Here is a 21,656-nt window from a genome sequence, read left to right on the forward strand (position 1 = left end):
GTAAAAGAAAATMTTTTCTTACAATGTGTGTGTGTGTTACCATTTTCTACCACCAGGGCGTTACAACGGTTAGGACTGTTGTTTGTTGGGATTCCTTTAAAAATGTGACTTCCACGTGATTTAGAACGTTTCACTGCTCCAGTATGTAGCGGCTTTACGAGCTGTGGAGGCCAGACACACAAGGCCACTGTGTATGGTGCTTAGGAGGAGTGTTTGTGTACAGTTTTAAACCCCCTGTCTCATTCCTGCTTTGAACTGAACTTTCAGTTCCTTGAAACTCTGCTGTGTTGTGTTCTGGATATCTATTGGGTCAAGGACACACTTTCCTCAATATCAACACTTGCCAATGTGAGATAGCTAGTATTATTGATTAATGGATCAATGGATTGAGTCTTTTAATAGCCTGTGTCCATTTCAGAGTTTGATTTGTGCTTTTAAAGCAGTGACAAGGTCGTTCAATAATCCACTCCGGAAGGCAAAATTGACACATTTGGGTTAAGCGAAACATGTTTTTTTTCTTCTCCTGAACTTTATGCACTCTTTTGACCACAACAGTATGGCTGTTTGTCTGTCTGTTTGTTTGTGTGGGGAGAGAGTGTGGAGGGGAGAGAGTGTGGAGAGCGAGTGTCTGCAATGCATACAGTAGTTACTAATTGTCTTGATTTAATGTTTGTAAACTAGTTATTTTCTGATTATAACTCATCTCATCGGTCATTTTTATATACAAAGTGAAGTCAAAGGATTCAATAGAACCACAAAATTTAGTGCCCTGGCATTTGGGGCTCTTCATGAGTCTTAAGTGCTGTAGTTCTGTCTGTCAGATCGAACAATGCAGTGGTTGATGATGGCAAACTGCCTGGATCTGAGACAGAGTGAGACACTGGCCTCTGTTAAGTGCTTGAAGAACTGTAGTCTAAGRCTCAATAGAAAGGGCAGACAAAGCAGAAAGTCCTAAAAGTAGTCTATACAGTCCAGTGCATGAATGGACTTCATTCATGTAAAATAGTAAATGTTTCAGTTGCTCTGTGTTTTAATTTTTGGAACAATAAGTGATGTTTTCATTAATTGCAAATATTTTTTTGGGGGGGGGTGAAATATAGCCTACTTTTCTATCTACGTCTAATTCCACTGATGACAGTCATGATTACCATTCGGGTAGGATACTATACGGTACTATTCTAGTTAATTCAATCATGTTTCTTTGCGCATGTGGATACATTTTAATACGATTACATAAAGTTGGTGCGTGGCCAATGACTGACCTAGTTTTTCTTGCTGCCTGCTGGTAATTTGACTCGGGTAGGGATTCTAGGGAAGCCGAATGCTGCAGCGACCCGAATGTTGTGTCACGCTGCCAGCTGAGCAAGAGAGAACCGAAGAGCGATGAGGACGTCGAAGAAATAGCGGAATGCAGCAAAGGCCGAAAGACAGACGGTGATCTCTCCTTCTTTACGATGAAACGCYTGTAAGCTAAATTAAATTGTAAGTATGATATCAGATGTTATTGKAAAACGTTATTCGGCAAGATAAGGTTATTGCCAGTAAACTAGCTAGCGAGCTATGATTGCTTACGTTGGCGGACTAATCTTTGTTTTTTTCTGTTAGCCAACCTTACATTGAGCTAACTATGTCATGTGAGCTACTTCACCGTTTATATAGTGCCGTCTATAAATTTATATCAAATAAGCTAGCTAGTTACAACCCGTTAGCGTTAGTTTTATAGCAAACCCCCGCGATTTTGCCTCCAGTTACGTTAACTTCTAGTGTGCAAAAACATCCCAATTAGCTAGACTAGTTAGCTAACTAGGTTAGCTAATATGTTGCATGCAAATTGTCAACTAACCAGCAGTGGTGCTTATCAGTACTTCTATTGATGTATACTAAGTAATATTATTATCAAACTTGTAACTGATTTTAGACAACAATACTACTAATGTAGCTAGGCCTAATAAATAGACCGAATGTATTATAGGCATGTTATGTCTGTTAAATTACGTTGCAGCTCTAGCTATGTTGTAACAAAATACACTGTTCCAGCAGCAGTAGTCTAGTCTGCTGCAACAACAATGTCAATGTTACATTGTTAGCTTGGCAGTCAAACCCTGTTTTTGTGTGTATTTTGTTGTTGTCACAGTCATAGACTATTTGGTCGAGGGGGTTAATAATAAACCAGAAATGTCAAACACATTCTGACTGAGGGCCCTGGTCTTAATAGGTGATCTCTCTGCTGAACCAAAATGATGTTTAAACAAACGGACTGTTCACAATGTTCATGGTTGCTTTGTCTTTTCTTTTCAGTGGAATGGTTCGMGATTCAGAGCAGAATACCAAATTGCCTTTCATTACCACTATCAGGAGATTGCCAGGATATTGAGCATAAAGATGCGAGTGGCATGACAAACTCTTATCTGGTGAAGGCGACCGTCAGGAAGAAGAAAAAATGCATCGGGCAAGTAGCTACGCTTTAAGCTTCTTTCTACTGGCTGTTATTAGCCTCCACGCCCCTGCGGCCTTATCGGCGGTTTCAGATGGAAACAGCACGGAAAACGGTACGGTGKCAGATGGTGGATTTGTCCCCCTCGTGTTCTCGAAAGTAAACCAGATTATCGCCCGTGAGGGCAACTGCGCGCTGATTGATTGCAACGTCACTGGAGACCCTGACCCGAATGTACAGTGGTTCAACTCGCATGGAGACCTGCTAGACACTGAGACAAGTAAGTCAAGTTTGTAGAATTATTAAGAAAGCCCTGRTGTTGCTCTGGCCTCACAATCAGCAGCTGTTCTACAGACATTTTTCTCAAACCAACTTGAACTGTCAGGCTAAAGGCTATTTTAAGTTCAACTGTGTGTGTATGTGTGAGAGAGAGGGGTAACATTTACTAGTGACATTATGACAGACTATTATGACAATGACGGGGATTATTGTAGTGACGATGCAATGCCAACCCTACAGATGGGGGGGAGATAACAATCATTCATCGACGTCATGATTATGGTATGACAACAAATCAAACATGCTGGCCAGTTGGCTCTTTTTCCAAAACATTGGAGTTCAAAAGTCACAGCTTAACTGTAGATACTTGATACATTACATGGTAGTGGCTTTTAATAGGTTGCTGTTGTCGTGGTTCTCTCATTCAGTTGTAGTCTATCTACTGTAGCCTATATGGATGCAGATTGGTGGTCACGGCCACTACGTCGGCTGTCTGTAGATACGTGATACTTTGTTCGAAACAATATTGTGACGCAGCGTGCAACCCGTGAATAGGAGTCGCTTCTTCCCCGTTGAACATGACTTTCCTTTGCTTTTACGGCTTTTGCCGCTGTTTGTTAGCTTTTGATTCCACACACRCGTCGAAGTGAGCCTGGGAACACTTTACGCGGGGGTATAAATGTAGAAGTCCTTCTCATTGAAATGTATGTCCGGTGTCTGAATACATTTCCTGTACCCATTCAGGTYTTCTAGAGACACAACAGACCGGCTGGAGGATTGATGGATTAAGTGTGTGTGCGTGTGTGCACTGCACTATTCATTCTCCGTCTCAAGCMCAACACTATTCAGGCTCTAGAATCGGTTTCTGTCTCTCTGTGTGTGTGTGTCAGCAACCCACTCAGGATGAGATTTCAGAATATGGAGAGACATGAAATCATCCATCCAGCCACAGTCTAATAACATGCCTACGTAGTTGTTGTAATGGTAGATGACACTTCATGCGATGATAGGAGAAGAGTGGCCAATGTAGACCCATGGTGAAATATAGCCTGGATKACATTTATTTTGCCTCGATATAACAGAGYTTCTTAATACATTGGATATACCAAGATTACTTTAGTGAGAAGTTCACACATCAATGTAGTAGTAGACAAAGAAGAACCAATTTCAATAGTCAACMGATGTTGTAACTTGATTTAATGTTTGGCTGGCTACTTGCTTGTGGTTCCACATTTACATGACTTGTTTGTCTCTCTGTTGTTAACCAACAAGCATCAYGTGCTATTTTTCCAGACGGATTCCATTGTCCCTCAGCCCCACCCTTTTTTTAAATATTGAACAAATGGGTTGTGTCCCGAATGGCTCCCTATTTAGTGCACTACTTTTGATCAGSACCCACTACTTTCGACCAGAGCCCCTTTGGGCCCTGATCAAATGTAGTGCACTGCCATTTGGGACTCAGGCACGGAATAAACAAGTGAGTGGCACCTCTCTGCCCGCCTCTTCTTTCAGCTCTAACTCGTCAAGAAAATAATATCAGTAATTGGAGCAAGGTCAGGTCATAAACACTGGTCCACTGCAGGGGGTTCCAGGATAAATGTTTTATTTCAAGTGCAAAATAGCTGGTTCCTGGATTGCAGCCTCGAGGACAGTCCTGCAGGAAGAAATAATATTGATTCAATAGGAATCATATTATGACTCAAAATGAAAACCACAATGGATGAATGAATTGCCGTTTGTTACAGTTAATTGATTGCGCAAGTATTTTATAGGCAAGTATTTTATAGGCCTAGATTGCTTTAAATATTGAATGAATTGAGCTCTGTGCCAAAAACAACAATGCATGCAGTTAGTCCATTAGTAGCTTGTATGGCTTGTCATTATGCACAATTTATCAAACTTTCAGAATCGGAACCAGATGAACCATACCATCGCCATGGCTAATTCTAAGCATAAGACACCCCAAAAGACTAAATATATCATAAAAGATACAAAATATCAGCATAATATACATGTCTTTTAAGTTAGCCGACAGCATTGGAAATTCCCCTTACTGAGCTCAGAACCTAGTCAGTACCATCACAGAACCTTTATGATGTCACCTCAATGAAAGTTAACCAAATCAATAATGTGCTAGTTAGGTTGTAGTCGTTTTGCTGCAGRCTACACACATTATCATGATGAAACTGACATTATATCCAATGTTATGTAAGCTAGTTGGATAGAAAATGGAATATTGTCGCGCTAGGTGTAATAGCATAGCAAGCAACAKGCTAACAAACAAGTGTTATACTAGCCTATTTCATTACATGCTTAATATTATACTCGTAAAGAGATGACATAGCTGCATACCTTTATMTTTTGCGTGTTTCTCCTTTTCTTTCCTCAACTGGGCACCTGATGGCTTAGACCTTTTCTTATCCATTTGTGTTGATTTGGCACTGGAGCGTCAATACATTACCCATCCCCCAACACTGTCAACCAAGAGTCAAGACTAAACCAATTCACCTTGGTGGTGTGCAGACTGGTTTTATATTATTCTTAACGATTTTGCACAAACCAGGAAAGAAATGCAACAATATGTCTGTGAAACTATATATCCACAGTATTATGAATGAATTGTGGTTTATTTGGTAGMATTTTGTAGTGTGACTGATTTTACTAATTGCATTAGTACTGTACAAAGTTRGAGGTCCCCGCTCCCCCTACCTCAGGCTTCCAGTGGGGAGACCTCAGGTCAACCTACCCCCCACCCCCCATCTCCTACTTCTGAGTGGAAGACCTTCCCAGGCAGTAGCCTGCCTAGCTCACAAACTAGAATCAGGGCGCCCACTCCGACAAGGTTAACTGACCCACAAGGTGACATGATATCATTGATGTGACGTGCAAATGAGCGATAGAAAACCGATCGCGCAAGGGTCACCATTACAACAAAAAATTGTGCGGGCACCCCATGTTGCCCATACCTAAATCCGCCAATGTCTAGCCTGATTCCAGAGATAAGGTGAGGGAGCGGTTATGAAGTGGTTTCTGGCCCCAGAACTAGGCCTACAGTAGAAGAATAGAAATAGAATGATCAGAACTAGGCCTACAGTGGAAGAATAGAAATAGAATGATCAGAACTAGACCTACAGTGGAAGAATAGAAATAGAATGATCAGAACTAGGCCTACAGTAGAATAATAGAAATAGAATGATCAGAACTAGGCCTACAGTGGAAGAATAGAATGATCAGAACTAGGCCTACAGTGGAAGAATAGAAATAGAATGATCAGAACTAGGCCTACAGTAGAATAATAGAAATAGAATGGTCAGAACGGGGGGTGGGAAAGGTTGACATAAATGGGAATTACCAATCCAGTCTCTATATATGCAGTGTAAAATGCAAGCCTTCGCAGAAAGGCTGGCCTGGGCTTCTAGCTATAAAAAGCTCTTACCCGTGACTGTCATGACAAACTGTAGCAGATACCTTAGCCTGGCTACTGCTGTCTCTGCAACCTGGAAATGCATGTGAAGGAACCACAAACAGTTCTTTAAAGGGAAATGGCCCCCGTTTCTATGGTGCAACATGTTTTTTTTTTTTTAGCAATGTTCCATAATATTTTCTGGTTAGGCCTATCCTTTACCATTGTTCATGACCTGTAGATTATTACGATGACTCGGGCCAGGAGTTGTCCATCTACTACCTGACTGGACTACTGGCCCCGAGTATGAAATATGAGGCTGGCATGATATGGAAAAACACGCAGTTGGTKTCAGCGACGCGCTCTCTCTCGTGCTCAGGTGGCAAGTGGCTGCTGACAGACGATGGCATCCTCAACATCACCGACATCAGGTTCGCCGACCGGGGCAAGTACACGTGCATGGCGTCCAACGTGCACGGCAGCGCCAACTGCACGGTGACMATGCGGGTGGTCCTGCACAACGGGGACCTGGGGGCCTACTAYGTGGTCGTGTGCCTCGTCACCTTYACCATCATMATGATCCTCAACATCACGCGCCTCTGCATGATGAGCAGCCACCTGAAGAAGACCGAGAAGGCCATTAACGACTTCTTCCGCACAGAAGGCGCCGAGAAGGTTTGTGTCGTGTCTTACTATACTTGTGAGGACCTTACGTCGATATAGTGCCTTTGGGGTGTGTATTTGTAACTGGGGTGTGTATTTGTAACTGGGGTGTGTGTTTGTAACTGGGGTATGTGATGTTTTTAATAATTCTTGAATGGTGAAACATTTTCCATCCTATATTTAAATGTCCAATAAAGTTATATTCTATATTCTCTTCTACTCTAAAGCTCCAGAAGGCGTTTGAGATCGCCAAGCGCATCCCCATCATCACGTCAGCCAAGACCCTGGAGCTGGCCAAGGTGACCCAGTTCAAAACCATGGAGTTTGCCCGTTACATCGAGGAGCTGGCCCGCAGCATCCCACTGCCCCCCCTCATCATGAACTGCCGCACTTTCATGGAGGATATCCTGGAGGTGGTGGGGGTTGAGGAGATGAGGCACACGTTCCTCCGACAGGCCCCAGAGGGGCACCACCTGGATGGGGCATCGGGATGCCGGGCGGCCCTGGTCGGGGTGGGGCCCGGCGACGTCTTCACCGTCCTCCGGGAGAGGGAGCGTTCCGGATCMCCCGCAGCGGATTCCGACGACGCGTCGTTGCACGAGCAGCCTCAGCACATCGCCATCCAGGTGTCCATTCACCCCCCGCTGCCCATGGAGGCCCCGGCTCTGGCTGAGGCCACGCCCACTCCCWTGTCTCCTCCGCCGTTGGCTCCCCTTCACCTGGAGGAGGAGGAGCAGCAGCAAGAGGAGCAGGGTTCCGAGCAGGAGCCAGTGGAGGAGGTGGGGTTGGAGGTGGAGCCAGAGGTTACTACTAAGCTACAGCCTGGTCAGGTGATCTATGAAAGCCATGTGTAAATAGGAGAGAAAAAACAACAAACGCTCCCGAGGAGGGATGAATGATCCTGTCCTATGCATTTCCCAACCCCACCCTCAAAAACATAGAATATGTCAAGAAAAGGTCATTTTATTTCACTTTTCAACAGAACTAGCTTAAAACTCGAACCTAGCTACGTATGTAGGTCTGTCTCTGGATTATATTATAATAACCTAGTCTGGATTACAATAAATTAACTTGATAAGACATTGCGTATCATCCCTCATGCTTATGGATCTACATGTTGAATGTATTGTGGGAGAGGAGAGGATAATCAATATTTGATATATGTAAGTATAAAGCAATGTATAGGGCCATTTTATTTGTTTCGTATTAGTGAGCAGAGGAAAAAAAGAGCGGTTTGTTATTCGATTCAAGCATTCTCGAAAATCGATTTTCAGGAAAGCGACTTGRCGATTATGCTTTAATTTTGTTGCAGTATTCTGTTTCATGATCAATTCATAAATTAGCTCCAAGCTGAYGTCGTGCAATCACTGTTACTAAGCAGACCACAAAGGCTTTTTTTTTCTTCTTCAAAATATTGCACATTATCCTRCCACTGTTACAACCAACCTGGACCTGCAATTTACGAATCATGTTAAGTTCAAATGCATTAAACTCGTATATTAATGACAATAATTGGATCATGACTAACATTTCAGTGGATGATTGAAGACTAGTTGTTTCAGGCCTTCTGGTCTGCGATCCTTTTAATAATCACATGACCACTATAGCCTTTCTARTAAGTGGTTCATTGAAACATTTTCWGAAAAATTGTATTAGACATTTAGTTATAATTATTGTTATCATGACCCACCGTGGTGTTTGGATCACGCACAACTTCCTAGATGCTAGACATTTGACCATTTTGCCTTTATGGTCCCCATTTATGTTTCCTAGTATGCAATATTTCCCCCCTCCCATTTTTTCTTTTTTGAATGGGTCTCAAACCCCAACCCTCTTCCGTACATGCTTTAATAAGAGGCTACACGTGAAATGAGAGCGATGTATTTGGATTAGTCTTTAACCGGACTAAAAATGCTTTCCTTCTGCTTAATAGGGAGGGAGGGGGGGTTCGATGTTGCTCTGCTTTAAAATTATGCTCTTGATGTTTTTTTTGTAGTGAAAATAAAATCTATCTGCTGTGTTACCATGGTTTCCTCCAGTTTGTTTTAATCGTGCATTAACAAAGCTTTGTGCCATCCTACTGTAGATCTCTCTCCCTCTCTGAAAGGACCATGACACCTCATCACCTGATGCGTTCCTCCAATCAGTCTCACTCACTCCCAATGTACATGAGAACAAAAGGCAGCCATCTTGTTTTTGTAACCATAGTTACAATGGTCATTATAGATGGGTAGCGCGCAAGTGAACATTTGTTTTAAGCTCACTCTTGTCTTCGCAGGAAGGAGCGTTCAGGGGAAGCAAAGCATTAACCTAAGCATGCGTAATGTGACGCATACAGGCGGCGATTGTGTACACACACACTAGAAGCCAGCTTCTAAGAAGTCTGCACACAGCTCTCCCATAGAAATAGCCTAGTGGATTTATAAGGAGCCTAACAGGTACAAAGGCATGCAGRGCTGCATGTGAATGGGAAGCCAGGCCTAGGCCAGCGACTGGCAGATCCCTGTACTGTATCAGAAGACTTCGGTRTGAGAGAAGAAAAACTGATTTTGTGCGAGATTCTGTGAGCACTGAAAGCAGACTGAGTGCAAACTGACTGGCGTTAGAAGCTGTCTTTATACCGCTCACAACTCTTAACAGGAAAAGAGGCTTTCACAAAGACTGGTTTGTTTTGGAAGTCTGGGTGGCACAGCATTTCTTTCCCCTCTGTTCTTTGACCCAGTGTTCCTCTCATTCCTCTACACTAGTGTTCCCCCTCCCGCTTCTCTACACGGTCAMGCCTTTCCTTTACACCAGTGCTCCTCTGTGGCTACAGAGCAGCTTCTGATCTGAAGATTCTATCAGCGTTATTGTGCTTTGCATAGGTGGAGTTGTGTACTGTACCACCAAATTCATCTTGTTCACTGAGAAAAGCTTCACACATGAGTTGTGCTGTATAGCAGAATACCATAAAAATAGTTGGCTTGTTCATCCTTTTACCTCAATAATATTAGAATCCTGTTAATGTCTAAAATATAATTAAGAACCCACTGACACGTTTTTGCAATTTTCTAATTTTAATTTAAAACAATTAACTTTTACATATTGTTTTAAATGTACAATCAAACCATCATACAATTAATGTACAACTAACTACCATAAATAAAAGGAAAAACATTGATCAGTATGAAGTTATGAAAATAAGTGTTTGGTGACACCACATGGGTTAACAAGGACGATGCGCTAGTCAACCAACAGCAGGGTTGAATCCATTAGGGCAGAGTTTCCCAAACTCGGTCCGGAGGCCCACCCTGGGTGCACATTTTGTTTTTGCCCTCGCTCGACACAGGTGATTCAAAATAATCAAAGCTTGATGAGTTGGTTATTTGAAACAGCTGTGTAGTGCTAGGGCAAAAAACTAAATGTGCACCCAGGACCGAGTTTGGGAAACCCTGCATTAGGGCACGCAATGGAAAACGTTTTAAAAACATTTGGCAACGGAAAATATCAGTTTCTTATTGGACCAAGTCCCTCCCTGTTTGTTTTATTATRTTTGGTGCCTAATGAATATGACCTAAAACTATCAATGTAATAGAGAGAAACATGTAGTCACCACTTGCCTACACACGCTTTAAWGTGTGCCTCAAATGGCACCCTTTTCYCTATATATTGCACTATATAGAGAAAMGGGTGCCATTTGGGACACAGCCATAGCCTTCGCTAAGGTGCTACTCTATGCATCTTGTCATTGAAACAAAGCCAGAGAGAGAGGACTCCTTTGACTTGCGCGCGCATTGAGGTCGCTGCTTCCTGTGGTGAACCACACATTAAAAGGGTGAATCAGATATACGATCCTATATTATTTTTTCCATGAGTAGGTTTACACATGGAGGGTTCAGAACTTTTTCCTTTTGTGTACTGTGCGCTTCTACATATCCCCAAGTAAAATATACAAGAGACTTTATTGAAGTTTAAAGGAGTTACTGGCACACCTCCAAAAAACGTGGTATGGTCATTTGAGTGTTGTATGAAATGTACCTCCTATTTCAGTCCTTTCAAATCATGTTTTAAATCTACAAATGCGAAGAAGATTTCATGTTGAACCTGACAACTAGGCAGAGGAGATATGCAAGAAAAGATTAAGCTCCAGTGGAAAATACAAGACACATTTCTCACACCATGAGGCAGCTTAATTAAGCAAAGTAAAATATCTAAGACATGGTTACTGTGCAGTATTACCATCAACATCCTCATAATCATCCATTTATTTTGTTCACTTCAAAAAAAAAAGTGGTTTTCCAGTCTTGACTTTGTTTCATTACAAGCCGTAAAAAGTTACTTGATTATGTATATATCAATACTCTAAAAGTAGTTGCATTAGTAATAGTTTGAAAAGAAAAAAGGATACATTTTTTTCTCCAGTAACAGAACGCAACCTTGAGTTAATGTTCCTATTTTTTTTTTTATATGCCCACCTTCAATGTCGGAGAAACGGACAAGTCTTTTCTCATCTGATACTTATGCGCACACACCTCTATGGCATATTGCCTACCTGGCTCAGATCAAAAAGGTACGCACATGCGCGCACACACACAGAGTTATTCACCCTTTACTTCAACAGGGGGTATGTAACCGATGAGTATCGGACTCTTCTGTACAGAATGTTTTCACATACATCAGAAAGAGACATTTTGTTCTTGAACTACAACACTCAGACATTAACTAACTACTCCAGTACATCCTGCTTGTACCCTTGATCTTCCTTCCTCTCTCACACACACACACACTCTCGCTCTCTCACCCACACATACACCTTGGAGCAACGCCCAGTCTAATATCAGGCGGATGCCTTTAGGGGGGAGGGTGGGAGAGTGTTGTTTCAGGTTACTATGACAACCTGATTGGAACGTGGAGGTGAAACGCACACATGCATTCTCTCGCTCAAAGAGAGTTCACAGGTAAACAATGCTTTCGAGGACGGACGGGGGGTGGGAGGGAGGGACACGGTGGGGGTGGAGCCTGGCAGGGCTGACAGCCAATCAGCAGTCGAGGTGTCTGAAGGTCCCTCCTCGCATCCTAGCGGATCATTCTGACCTCTTGCCTCGGTAGCCAGGCTTCAGGCTCACAGCAATGTACGCCAGCGTGAGCCAATAGAAACAGGACAAGGACGAAGGAGCATGAAGAGTGTGTGTTTGAAGGAGGTGCAATTCGGCTAGTGGCATGCTTGTGTGGCATCTGTGTATGAGTGAGTCTGATCTCATGTATGTATGTTTCTGTATGTAAATGGAGGTGCGTGTTAAAATTGCATTCCTTGTGTATATATACCCCAGCCTATAGTAGCTGCTACCTAGGGACCAAAACGTCCCTCACAGCAGCCATTTTTAAAGTCCTTTTAGAGTCTGTTTGTCTCTTCCTTCCTGTGGCCTCTAGAGGGCTCTATTGGGTTCAGTCAGTCTGGTTTAGTATTGAGGTGGATTTGGGGTGGTGTGTCCCAGAGGGGGTGGGCTGTGCGTCATAGGGTGGAGCCGCGGCCGTCCAGTAGGTTTACCACCTCCTCCTCGCTTTCCTCCTCGTCAGCTTGACGACCCGGGAAGGCGGTGACTAGTTGAACATTATGTTGTCGGGGTCTTGGTTGGCCATCTGGGCCATATGACGAAGGATATCTTTTTTTGTGATAATACCAAGGAGACGCCTGCAGGGGGAGAGAGAGAGTGAATGAGAGAGTGTGTGTAAGAGAGACAKAACGAGTGAGAGAGATAGGGGGGAGTGAGACAAAGATTGAGAGGGATAGAGAGAGAAAAAAGAGAGTTAGTCAGTGATGAGCTGGCAGGGAGCACAGTCTGGTTGGCGTGGGAGAGAATTGTATCGTGTTTTTGTTGGCTAGTGCGGTTGGTTGGACGGTCGGTGGTGGTGGTTTTGGCCGTGGATACAAAGGTGGAATCAATCGAGAGAATGATAATATTGTTTATTTGGTTAGATAATGTTATCTAACCAAAATAATGGGCTCTGTTAACTGACAAAATTATGGCAATTCGTTTGGGGCTTGGTAATTAATGATAAGATTTATATTATTTTGGGGCCTGACACTTAATGATAAGTTGATTTATATMAAAAATAAAAATGACTATATAATACTGATGAATTACACAGTCTAGAGAACCAATGCTCCATTTCTTCCAAACTGTATCTGCATTTTAGCCCAAGGTGATACAGGGAATACAGTAACCACTCAGCCAACCGTGACTGTCAGTGTCACTGCAGCCATGCCAACAAAAACACGAGTCCCACTAGTGCCAAGGAAGGATACGAGGTGGAGAGGAGGAGGTGAGTAACCAAGGGAGAATGGTGAGTGAGTGATTCTCGTTAGAAGCCTGGAGGAGGAAATGAACTGAACACACTAGGAAGAGCAAGACTGAATACCTTGCCTTACCAACCAAACCTTCACAGTCCTCAGAGATAAACATTCTGGAACACCCAGTCAAGCGTCTTCAGGCTCATTGCTACCGGCTCCCTTAAAAAGGTTACTACTTTGAGAGCCAGGTCACAATTGGTTGAAATGTAATGTAAAACACAGAGGGTCAATTACCGTTTGCAACCATTGTGCAACCGGATAGTAATTAGATGTCCATTAGGACATCCTGATTCCTAGAATTGCATTTTTTTTGTTTTAAGGGAGACACTTGTGCTCTTGAACTGAGATTCGTGAGAAACACATCTGCAGACACTGGAGAGCGAGACACAGACGTTGAGCTGAGAGAGTGGTGAGAGGAGGTGAGGCTGTCTTTCAAAGCGTCTCAGAGTAGGAGTGCTGATCTAGGATCAGTTTAGCCTTTAAGATCCTAACGAATATGATTATAAGGACGGGGGGAGGCTGATCCTAGATCAGCACTCCTACTCTATGACGCTTCATGAATACGGTCCCTGATCTACAGAACAGGCCTGTTGAAGGCGGGGCACATGTAGGAAGTGGAGTGGAGGGGACCAGATCTGAAGTGAGGGAGGTTGAGGTTGGAGGCAGCGGGTGAGGCACGGGGGTTGAGTTCAGGTGTGAGGGGGTTGAATGAGGGGTGGGTGGGTACTGTTTAGGATCAGGGTGGGATGTGTGTTGCTTGTCTTAGCTGGCTACCTATACTATAGGTATTAGCTACGACCACCATCACACCACCATCACTTCACCACCATAGAGTTCACTCTCTCAGGAGGGTTCTACTAGGCCTACGGCAGGACGGGAGGGACACTAGATGCTAAATCTCCCCCCTCCCGGAACAACCAACGGTCCGCTCCAACGTAGCGGCCGGTTACTCGCCAATCGGTTAAGGGGACGCCGGCGGCGCTACGAGCTGTCGGGTCAGATGTCGTCGATCTGTTGGTCCGTCGTGGGGCAAGAGGGAGAGGGAGGGGTTTAAAAAAATGTTGTATACATAAAGAAGCAGTAATTCATTGAAGTAAAGCTGTGTATGCGTCCAATATAGCACCCTATTCCCTTTATAGCGTACTACTTTTGAAGTAGTAGTGCACTATATAGGGAGCCATTGGGATGCACACTGTTTGAGCTTTTAGAGTGAAATGATGTAATAGTGTGTATGTGAAGGTTTTCTAAGTGTCGAGTGAGACAAACGCTCTAAAAACACAGGCATGGCTACATGACTGTATGCAATCAGTATATTCATGCTTATATATCTATATTCTAGAATGATTTCATATTCTGGATGAAACAGCCCATACTACTGATGAAGGGACTAACAGCTAGTAGGATGTTGTTGAAAGGAATGGCTGTGGAGCAATAGTAAATGATGGATATCTAACTAATCAAGGTTCAAATGACAGTTCCCATCAAAGTCCAACATTACAGGACCCATAACACTCATATAGAGTAGATCTTTAAAAATAAATAGTAATCTTACTAACTCTTGTCAATGACTAGTAGGGAATGAATAGGGAGATCCGTGATAGTGTGGCACAGTAGGTAGGTATCCAGTGAGGAGAAAGTGGATGCACACATCCCAACCAAATCAAACCAAACAAACCCCCTCCTCAAAAAAAATAGTGTATTCATGAGTGAGTTGAAAAGACACAGTAAGATGAGTGGGTTGCTATTGGAAACGGGAACTGTCAGTTACATGCGTCGCTCCTAGGAGGGCGGGCCTAAGAGGTGGGAATGGGAGAGGGGAAGGGGTCAGTGGAATGGGAGGAGACAGGGGGCGGGGCTAGTCACCAGGGGCTCCGTGTGTTCCTTGAGCTCCTCCAGATGCTCTAATATATTCTTCTTAGTGATGACGCCCAATACAATCCTGTACAAACACACACCTGTTACTCAGGAGACTGCCCACGTCGCGCAAACACAGAGAAAGACAGAGAGAGACAGCAGCATAAAGCATACAAAACACAAAAATAATAACTTATAGAAACATAAATAAACGTAACTTAAACATGACATAACGTAGTGTCAAATCATAACAAAGTACCAAACAAATCCTAATAGTGTTGCTTTAAAAAGAAAGGTAAATAGACGTCAATAAATATACTACTACTGATGGTGATTTTATATCAGTATGTGTCAATTGGATGCCAACTAGTGTTATTCGTGCACACGATTCATCTCTGTGCCGGTTTCAATAACTTCCAATAAGTTCATTTGTAATGGATTCTAACCTTGTGACTAGTACAGAATCAAGTATTGTAGATAAATAACCGAGGATATAGTATGTCTGATGTTTCTACGTTTAGCCTAMATGTATAGCTACTGAATGATACATTCAATGAGACCAAAGGTGGCATCAAACAATAGAAAATGATACAATTATAACAAAAAGAAATGTATAAAAACAAAGGACTGCTGTCATCTGTAATCTCAGTCACTCTCCCTCTCCTGACTGTGTCTAAACATCCATCTTTAAACATATAGACTATGACTGCCGGGTAATACCGCACAGAACGAGGGTTTCTATACTTCTCTGGAAACARCTCTGGTGGACATTCCTGCAGTCAGCGTGCCAATTGCACACTCCCTCAAAACTTGAGACATCTGTAGCATTGTGTTGTGCAAAACTGCACATTTTAAAAGTGGCCTTTTATTGTCCCCARCACAGGGTGCACCTGTGTAATGATCATGCTGCTTAATCAGCTTCTTGATATGCCACACCTGTCAGGTGAATGTATTATCTTGGCAAAGGTAAAATGCACACTAACAGGGATATAAACAAATCTGTGCACAAAATTTGAGAGAAWTWWKYTTTTTGTGCGACTAAAATTTYAGGGATTTTTATTTCAGTTCATGAAACATGGGACCAACACCTTACATGTTGCGTTTATATTTTTGTTCATACATCATTGGATGCACACTGTCCTGTAATTCCTGTTTTAACCACCAGGTGTCCCTTTAGAGTCATATTCAACGAGTGAGCTTGTACAGTACAATTGAAGACCACCAACTTCTAAACATGACACAGGAGTCCCTCCAAAGGAATCTGGATAAAAACAATTTTCTGTCTCAAGCTTGCATGRTGTGAATTTTTCAAATCTATGATTTACGCTCACTATTTCTCAATGCACATACTGCATTCCTTAGAGCTTCTTAGTCATGCTACTGAATAAACTTAGATAGGTTTCCTCTCTGTATGATACCTGTTCTATAGTAATGGTAGTAGTATATTGGTGATTGTGTTTCTCTCCTGTCTGGTATTTGTTAAGTGGTATTTCAGTAGTAAGCGTAGCGGAGCTAGCATTTAGCTGAGAGGCCATGCAGGTTACAGCCTACAGGTTATAACAGGTTATAACACCATGGTTCCCAGTRTCCATGCATCACCCTACAGTGAGGCGATGCATGGCTAGTACGTCCCATTATCCAGACTTGCATTTCACTTCAAATGCATGATGTTCAATGCCAGTAGTGTGTGTATATTGGAACAGACCTTGAGAGTGTGTTGTTTGGTTTGTGTTGAGGGAACTCGGTGTTGCCTGTTGAGATGTTAGTTCAGGTTGACAACACGGAGGCTGAGGTAAGGAGGACTTAGGAAGACTCTTTCCCCCAGTGTTCCCTCCTCGTCTTTCACCCCCCCAAAAAAACATCCCCCCCCATTTTGAAGCTGTGATTCCCTCATCCCTTTTCCATTCCCCCCTTTTTCTTCTCCCCCCCTTCCCCTGCCCTATTTCCCATGCCACCCTAGCGATTACCCCTCCCCCACCACCACACACACCCCACCCTCTCCCTCCGTTTCACTCTTTATGCATCACCAGACATTGTCGGAGGCTCAGCTTGGACAAACTCCCAACCCTCCGATCCCCCCCAGCCATCACCCCTTCCCATGCCACCCTACCCCTACCCCTACCCCTCTCCCTTCCCTTCCCCTCATCTCATCTCACCCGTTGTGTGTCACCAGACACTGGCGGAGGCCCAGCTTGCGGAAGATGTCCACCACGATCTCCATGGGCGTGTGGTCGGTCACGGTGAAGGGGCTCATGTCCAGGATGGARCGCAGCTTGAGGGGCCGCGGGCTGTCGGCGGGCAGCGTAGGGGCGTGCTGCGTGAAGTAGACCCGCGACGTCAGCAGGATACCCTCCTGCTTCCGCCGTGCGTTCTCTGTTGACGGTTGGGAGGGAGAGAGAGAGTGGGTGGGTGGAGAAAGAGAAATTTAATTTGGTTAAGCCGGGGGGGGTACCAGATAGAGCCCTGCACGGGCATGAAACCCGAGCCATACCCATGCGATGTTCTGGTCCTACCCTACCCAGGAACAATTTTTTGTGCCAAATGTAAGGCCCGGCCCTGCCTGAAATCAGAAATAACTTTCTCTGTTAGTATATCCATTAGCTGCTCCTCTCAGTCTGTCACTCACTTCCTGCCCGCTGCTGACACTGCATGTGCTCTGGGAGTATCCATAGCAACGGCTCTGCTTGGGCTGCTCTGCTCAATGACGAGGCATGAGAGAGCAGTTAGCTGCTACTTTGAGTCACTTTAAATTCCCGACAAACTCAAGGAACATTATTATTTTTTGTGAAATAATGTCTCCTGTCTTACATTTGACGAGGTTGAAGCACTTCTGACAMCATGTTATGATCTTAGTCAGATATGACTTTACTGCGCAGTAGAGCATGAGCAAACGGCTCAGGTTCAAAATGTTAGAGCCCTGCCCGTTCCCGAGCCTAACCCGATGCATAATGTAGGGGCCCGTCGGGCTTGGGTCGGGTAGCAGAGCTCTAGTGCCAGATAGGGAGATACTTTTGGCACAATTCCATTGGCTTCATTGGCACTAGGCAAACTCAATAAATGAAGTGCAGCTAAAGTATTTGAAAGGAAACAAAATACTAGTTGAACTTAGGGTCTGGTTGAATCAGACCCTCCCCCCCCACACCCTGCCATCTATCCTCACCTATAGCGATGGTGATGTCCCTGCGCAGAGCGAAGCCAACCAGTCTCTGGGACTCCTTGGAGACGATGACAGGGAAGCCGTTGTAGCTGGTCTCGTTGATGATCCCCTGTAGTTCCTCCACTGTCAGGTCGTCCTGCGTCAGCACCGCTAAYGGYGGATCACTACGCCGCGGCCGCATCACCTTGAAGTCACACAGGAATGGAAGAACATCAAGAATGTATCTACTTGTGAATAATTTTTGTGATGTTTGTTTGTTTTGATTACTGTGTGTGTGTGTGTGTGTGTGTGTGTGTGTGTGTATAATCACCTCCCGCGCCAGCGTTGTGTGTGTGAACTCCTCCTTGGCGTCGAGGAAGGGGTACCCGTTCAGGCGGATGTGTGATTCGTAGATGCCCTCGCGCCCAAAGGCGTCGCCCACCCACTTGCTGGTCATGACGGCGGCCATGAGTGGCACGATGTACTCCAGGCCGCCCGTCAGCTCAAACACGATGACCACGAGAGACACGGTCATCCGCGTGACACCACCTGGAACGCAACATAATGATTCACAAATGATTCCCCGTTCATTTTACCAGGTAAATTGACTGAGAGCACCATCTTTTACAGCAACAACCTGGAGACAAGGGAAGAGTTGCATGGGAGAGGACCAAAGCCATACAGCAAGATAGATTACATTTTAAAAATCGACCAACACAGTCCATATAGCAATGTATCATAAAGGGAAACTGACACMGAGTAGGAGTAAGAACAACAAACAGGACCATAAAAACACAGCCAGTGAGGTCCTTCAGTGTAATCAAGGACCTCAGCCATCCAAACCATGGTCTGTTCACCCTGCTACCATCTCGCAGACGGAGACAGCACAGGTGCATCAAAGCCGGGACCGAGAAACTGATAAACAGCTTCCATCTCCAGGCCATCAGACGGCTGAACAGCCATCACTAGCCGGCCACCGCCGGTACTCTGCCAGGCACCTTAGAGACTGGTGCTCCCATGTATAATAAGGCATTGAAAACAGGTCACTTCAATAATGTTTACATACTGTTTTACCCACTTTATACATATATACTRTATTCTAAGCATGGCTCATMCTATATAACTACTGCTGTACACACCTTTTCATATACTGTCCATACACACCATTTATATTTATATTCCGGACTCTGACATTGCTCGTTCTGATAACGCTAGACTGGCATAATTACCGTATAACCAACGTTTATGGATGAAGGCCATCATGGAAATAAAATACAATTAATTTACTGTATAACGAATGCCCCAATATAAGAAAAATATTGATTCCTTTAATTAATATGAATCGATTCTTTTGAATTATTATTTTTCACAAATTGAACGATTCGCTTCGCCATTGTAGCAGTTGGGGTTCGGTTCAATCGCGGTAAATGGAATCACACGAATCAAAATAATAATTTGTGAATCTCGAACAGTAAAAGGGATTTTTTTTTGCTGTAGCCTTCCTTTTGAATTGTGTCGTTGCAAAACTCATTTTGTAGACACTTTAAGTTGGTTTGATGCTAGTAGTCAGCCTGAAGTAAACACTTTTAAGGTAAGATACAGTATATTGCGCCCTATAAAATCTGCGATGGGGAAGCATGCTGAAACAGTAATTTCGAAGTGTTTTTCAGAAAAACATTAACAATTAAATGTTGACTGCAAAGTAGGCCTACCTGRCATGATGATTTGTACCAATCAGGTGCACATTTATTTTCCAAACTCTGTAATCACATGTGCAGTACAGAAAGCTGACAGAAACACAGCTAGYCCCAACGGTCTCTTGCTATGCAGTTGAATTAAAGGGGAACTACACCCTTCAAAAATATTTTTCCCAGACCTCAAAGGGGTTCTCCTGAACAGAAAATGTACCCTAAATAGACATACCGAAACTTAATTATTTTTCATGGAGATGGCCATAAACTGGTAAAGTTGCATAGTTCTAGAAAGGTCTTGAACTCACCTTTCTGGTAAAAAATAGTAATAAATTGCGGAAGTGTACTCACTTTTGAAGACAGAAGCTCAAATACATAGTACAAATATTGTTAAAAATCATATGATTTTTTCACTATTCAACAGAGGTGGGGAAAGAGATCTTGAAATGATTGAAATGCTTTCGAAATATAATAACACTCCAACTATAAACGACTTGCTATAAGATTTAACATTTCTTATAACTGAAAAATAAATATGATCATACTTAATGACAGTGCAATATTGGCACTATTTCATATAACTGCCGACAGAGAATTYTCTTCTAAACGTCCACTGAGTGGCGCAGAGACACCATTCAAATGTGTTCATACTCATCAACTATAAGAGAAGTGATTTTGTCCGTCTATGACCAGGAGAAAGTGGTATAGTTTCAATTCTATGAAATGCAGTATTTATTMATGTTGAGAGCTCTAAATCCGTCTGAGAATATCACAGCAAGATGAAACTACACAGGCTGGATCCGATAGACTGTCACCGTTCGTTCATATGCTGTCTCACAAGCTGGGCTGACTCGCTCAGGGGAAGAGTAAATCAATTCTTTGTCTGGATAGGCCAGAAAATGTGACACGTCAATCCCTAWGCAAATGTGGGTGTGAAACCTGACACTTCAAGTTAGCTCCGCTGASAAAGTGGTAGCKGAGAGCAGACAGATGGGGCTTTCTGGCATTATAAGGCACGGGACCCTAAGACGTTCACAGAGCGCTTTGTACACCAAAATGTCAGTCGGAACCGGTCCAAAACCGCTTACAGTTCCCGATATGGGGGACTTAACATAGCAGTGTTGTGGACTTAGAACATACAATTGTGTTGTTATTGTATAAAAATTTGCGAGTGAAAACCTGAATAAAAATAAATAAATCACAAACCTTGAAAAATAAAACCAAGAAAACAAAACGTAATTTGGGCGATTAAAAAAAAGGGGGAAAAAAGGATTTCACAGGGCCCTATAAACAACACACAAAAATAAAATCCTATTCGAACGGTTATTACGGAGACCGCAGTCATTTGGCTGGCCAATTACCATCATCCAAAATTCCATGATCATCACAGCCCTAGATATTGCTCATTCTTTACTTGTTTTTTACTTTTTGGATTGTGTGTRTATTTTTATTGTGTTGCTAGATATTACTGCACTGTTGGAGCTAGAAACATAAGGATTTCGCTGCACCTGCAWTAAAATCTGCAGATCTTTGTATGCGACCAATAAACGTWGATTTTTTWACTCACCCAGACATGCGGCGGCCCCCACCATGGCATAGAGTCCCGGGGTGATGCAGTCGGTGCCTACCTCGCACCACTCCCTGAACACTAACCAGTCGTGGTGGTAGTACGCCAGCTGCTCCACGGCGATGCCAACGATACGCCCGGCGATCGCCCCGATRGCCATACTGGGGATGAACAGGCCAGCAGGAACCTGGGGATAGGAACCACAACTTAAAGAACCACTCCAGCTATTTCTGAACATTTCCTGTTAAAAAATATCCTGAACTGAAATCCCAATTCCAATTGTTCTCAATGCTTTTCA

General features: G+C 43.5%; 2 protein-coding genes across 8 annotated transcripts in view; one reads left to right on the plus strand and one right to left on the minus strand.

Moving 5' to 3' along the window:
* Positions 1-1,194: 1,194 nt before the first annotated feature.
* On the plus strand, positions 1,195-8,802 carry LOC111952906 (microfibrillar-associated protein 3-like). Its single transcript, XM_023971914.2, is given in 5 exon segments — positions 1,195-1,482; positions 2,299-2,433; positions 2,436-2,714; positions 6,496-6,791; positions 7,007-8,802. Coding segments are annotated over 4 exon segments (1,242 nt in total). The 5' UTR covers positions 1,195-1,482; positions 2,299-2,393; the 3' UTR covers positions 7,634-8,802.
* Positions 8,803-10,701: 1,899 nt separating this feature from the next.
* The window catches only part of LOC111952872 (H(+)/Cl(-) exchange transporter 3), a 64,025-nt gene continuing 53,070 nt past the window's right edge, over positions 10,702-21,656 (minus strand). For 4 of the 7 annotated variants that reach the window (XM_023971885.1, XM_023971852.1, XM_023971892.2 and 1 more), the window contains 6 exons: positions 21,359-21,545; positions 18,432-18,649; positions 18,125-18,305; positions 17,121-17,337; positions 14,974-15,049; positions 10,702-12,450 (listed from right to left, as the gene is read on the minus strand). In XM_023971885.1, the coding sequence (XP_023827653.1) occupies positions 12,271-12,450; positions 14,974-15,049; positions 17,121-17,337; positions 18,125-18,305; positions 18,432-18,649; positions 21,359-21,545 (1,059 nt within the window). In that variant the 3' untranslated portion in view covers positions 10,702-12,270. Of the gene's footprint in view, positions 12,451-14,064; positions 14,122-14,973; positions 15,050-17,120; positions 17,338-18,124; positions 18,306-18,431; positions 18,650-21,358; positions 21,546-21,656 lie in introns of all 7 variants that reach the window. The other 3 variants (XM_023971868.2, XM_023971901.2, XM_023971877.2) reach the window with 2 other exon arrangements.

The sequence above is a fragment of the Salvelinus sp. IW2-2015 genome, linkage group LG3 (genome assembly GCF_002910315.2).
Source record: "Salvelinus sp. IW2-2015 linkage group LG3, ASM291031v2, whole genome shotgun sequence".
Taxonomy (NCBI): domain Eukaryota; kingdom Metazoa; phylum Chordata; class Actinopteri; order Salmoniformes; family Salmonidae; genus Salvelinus; species Salvelinus sp. IW2-2015.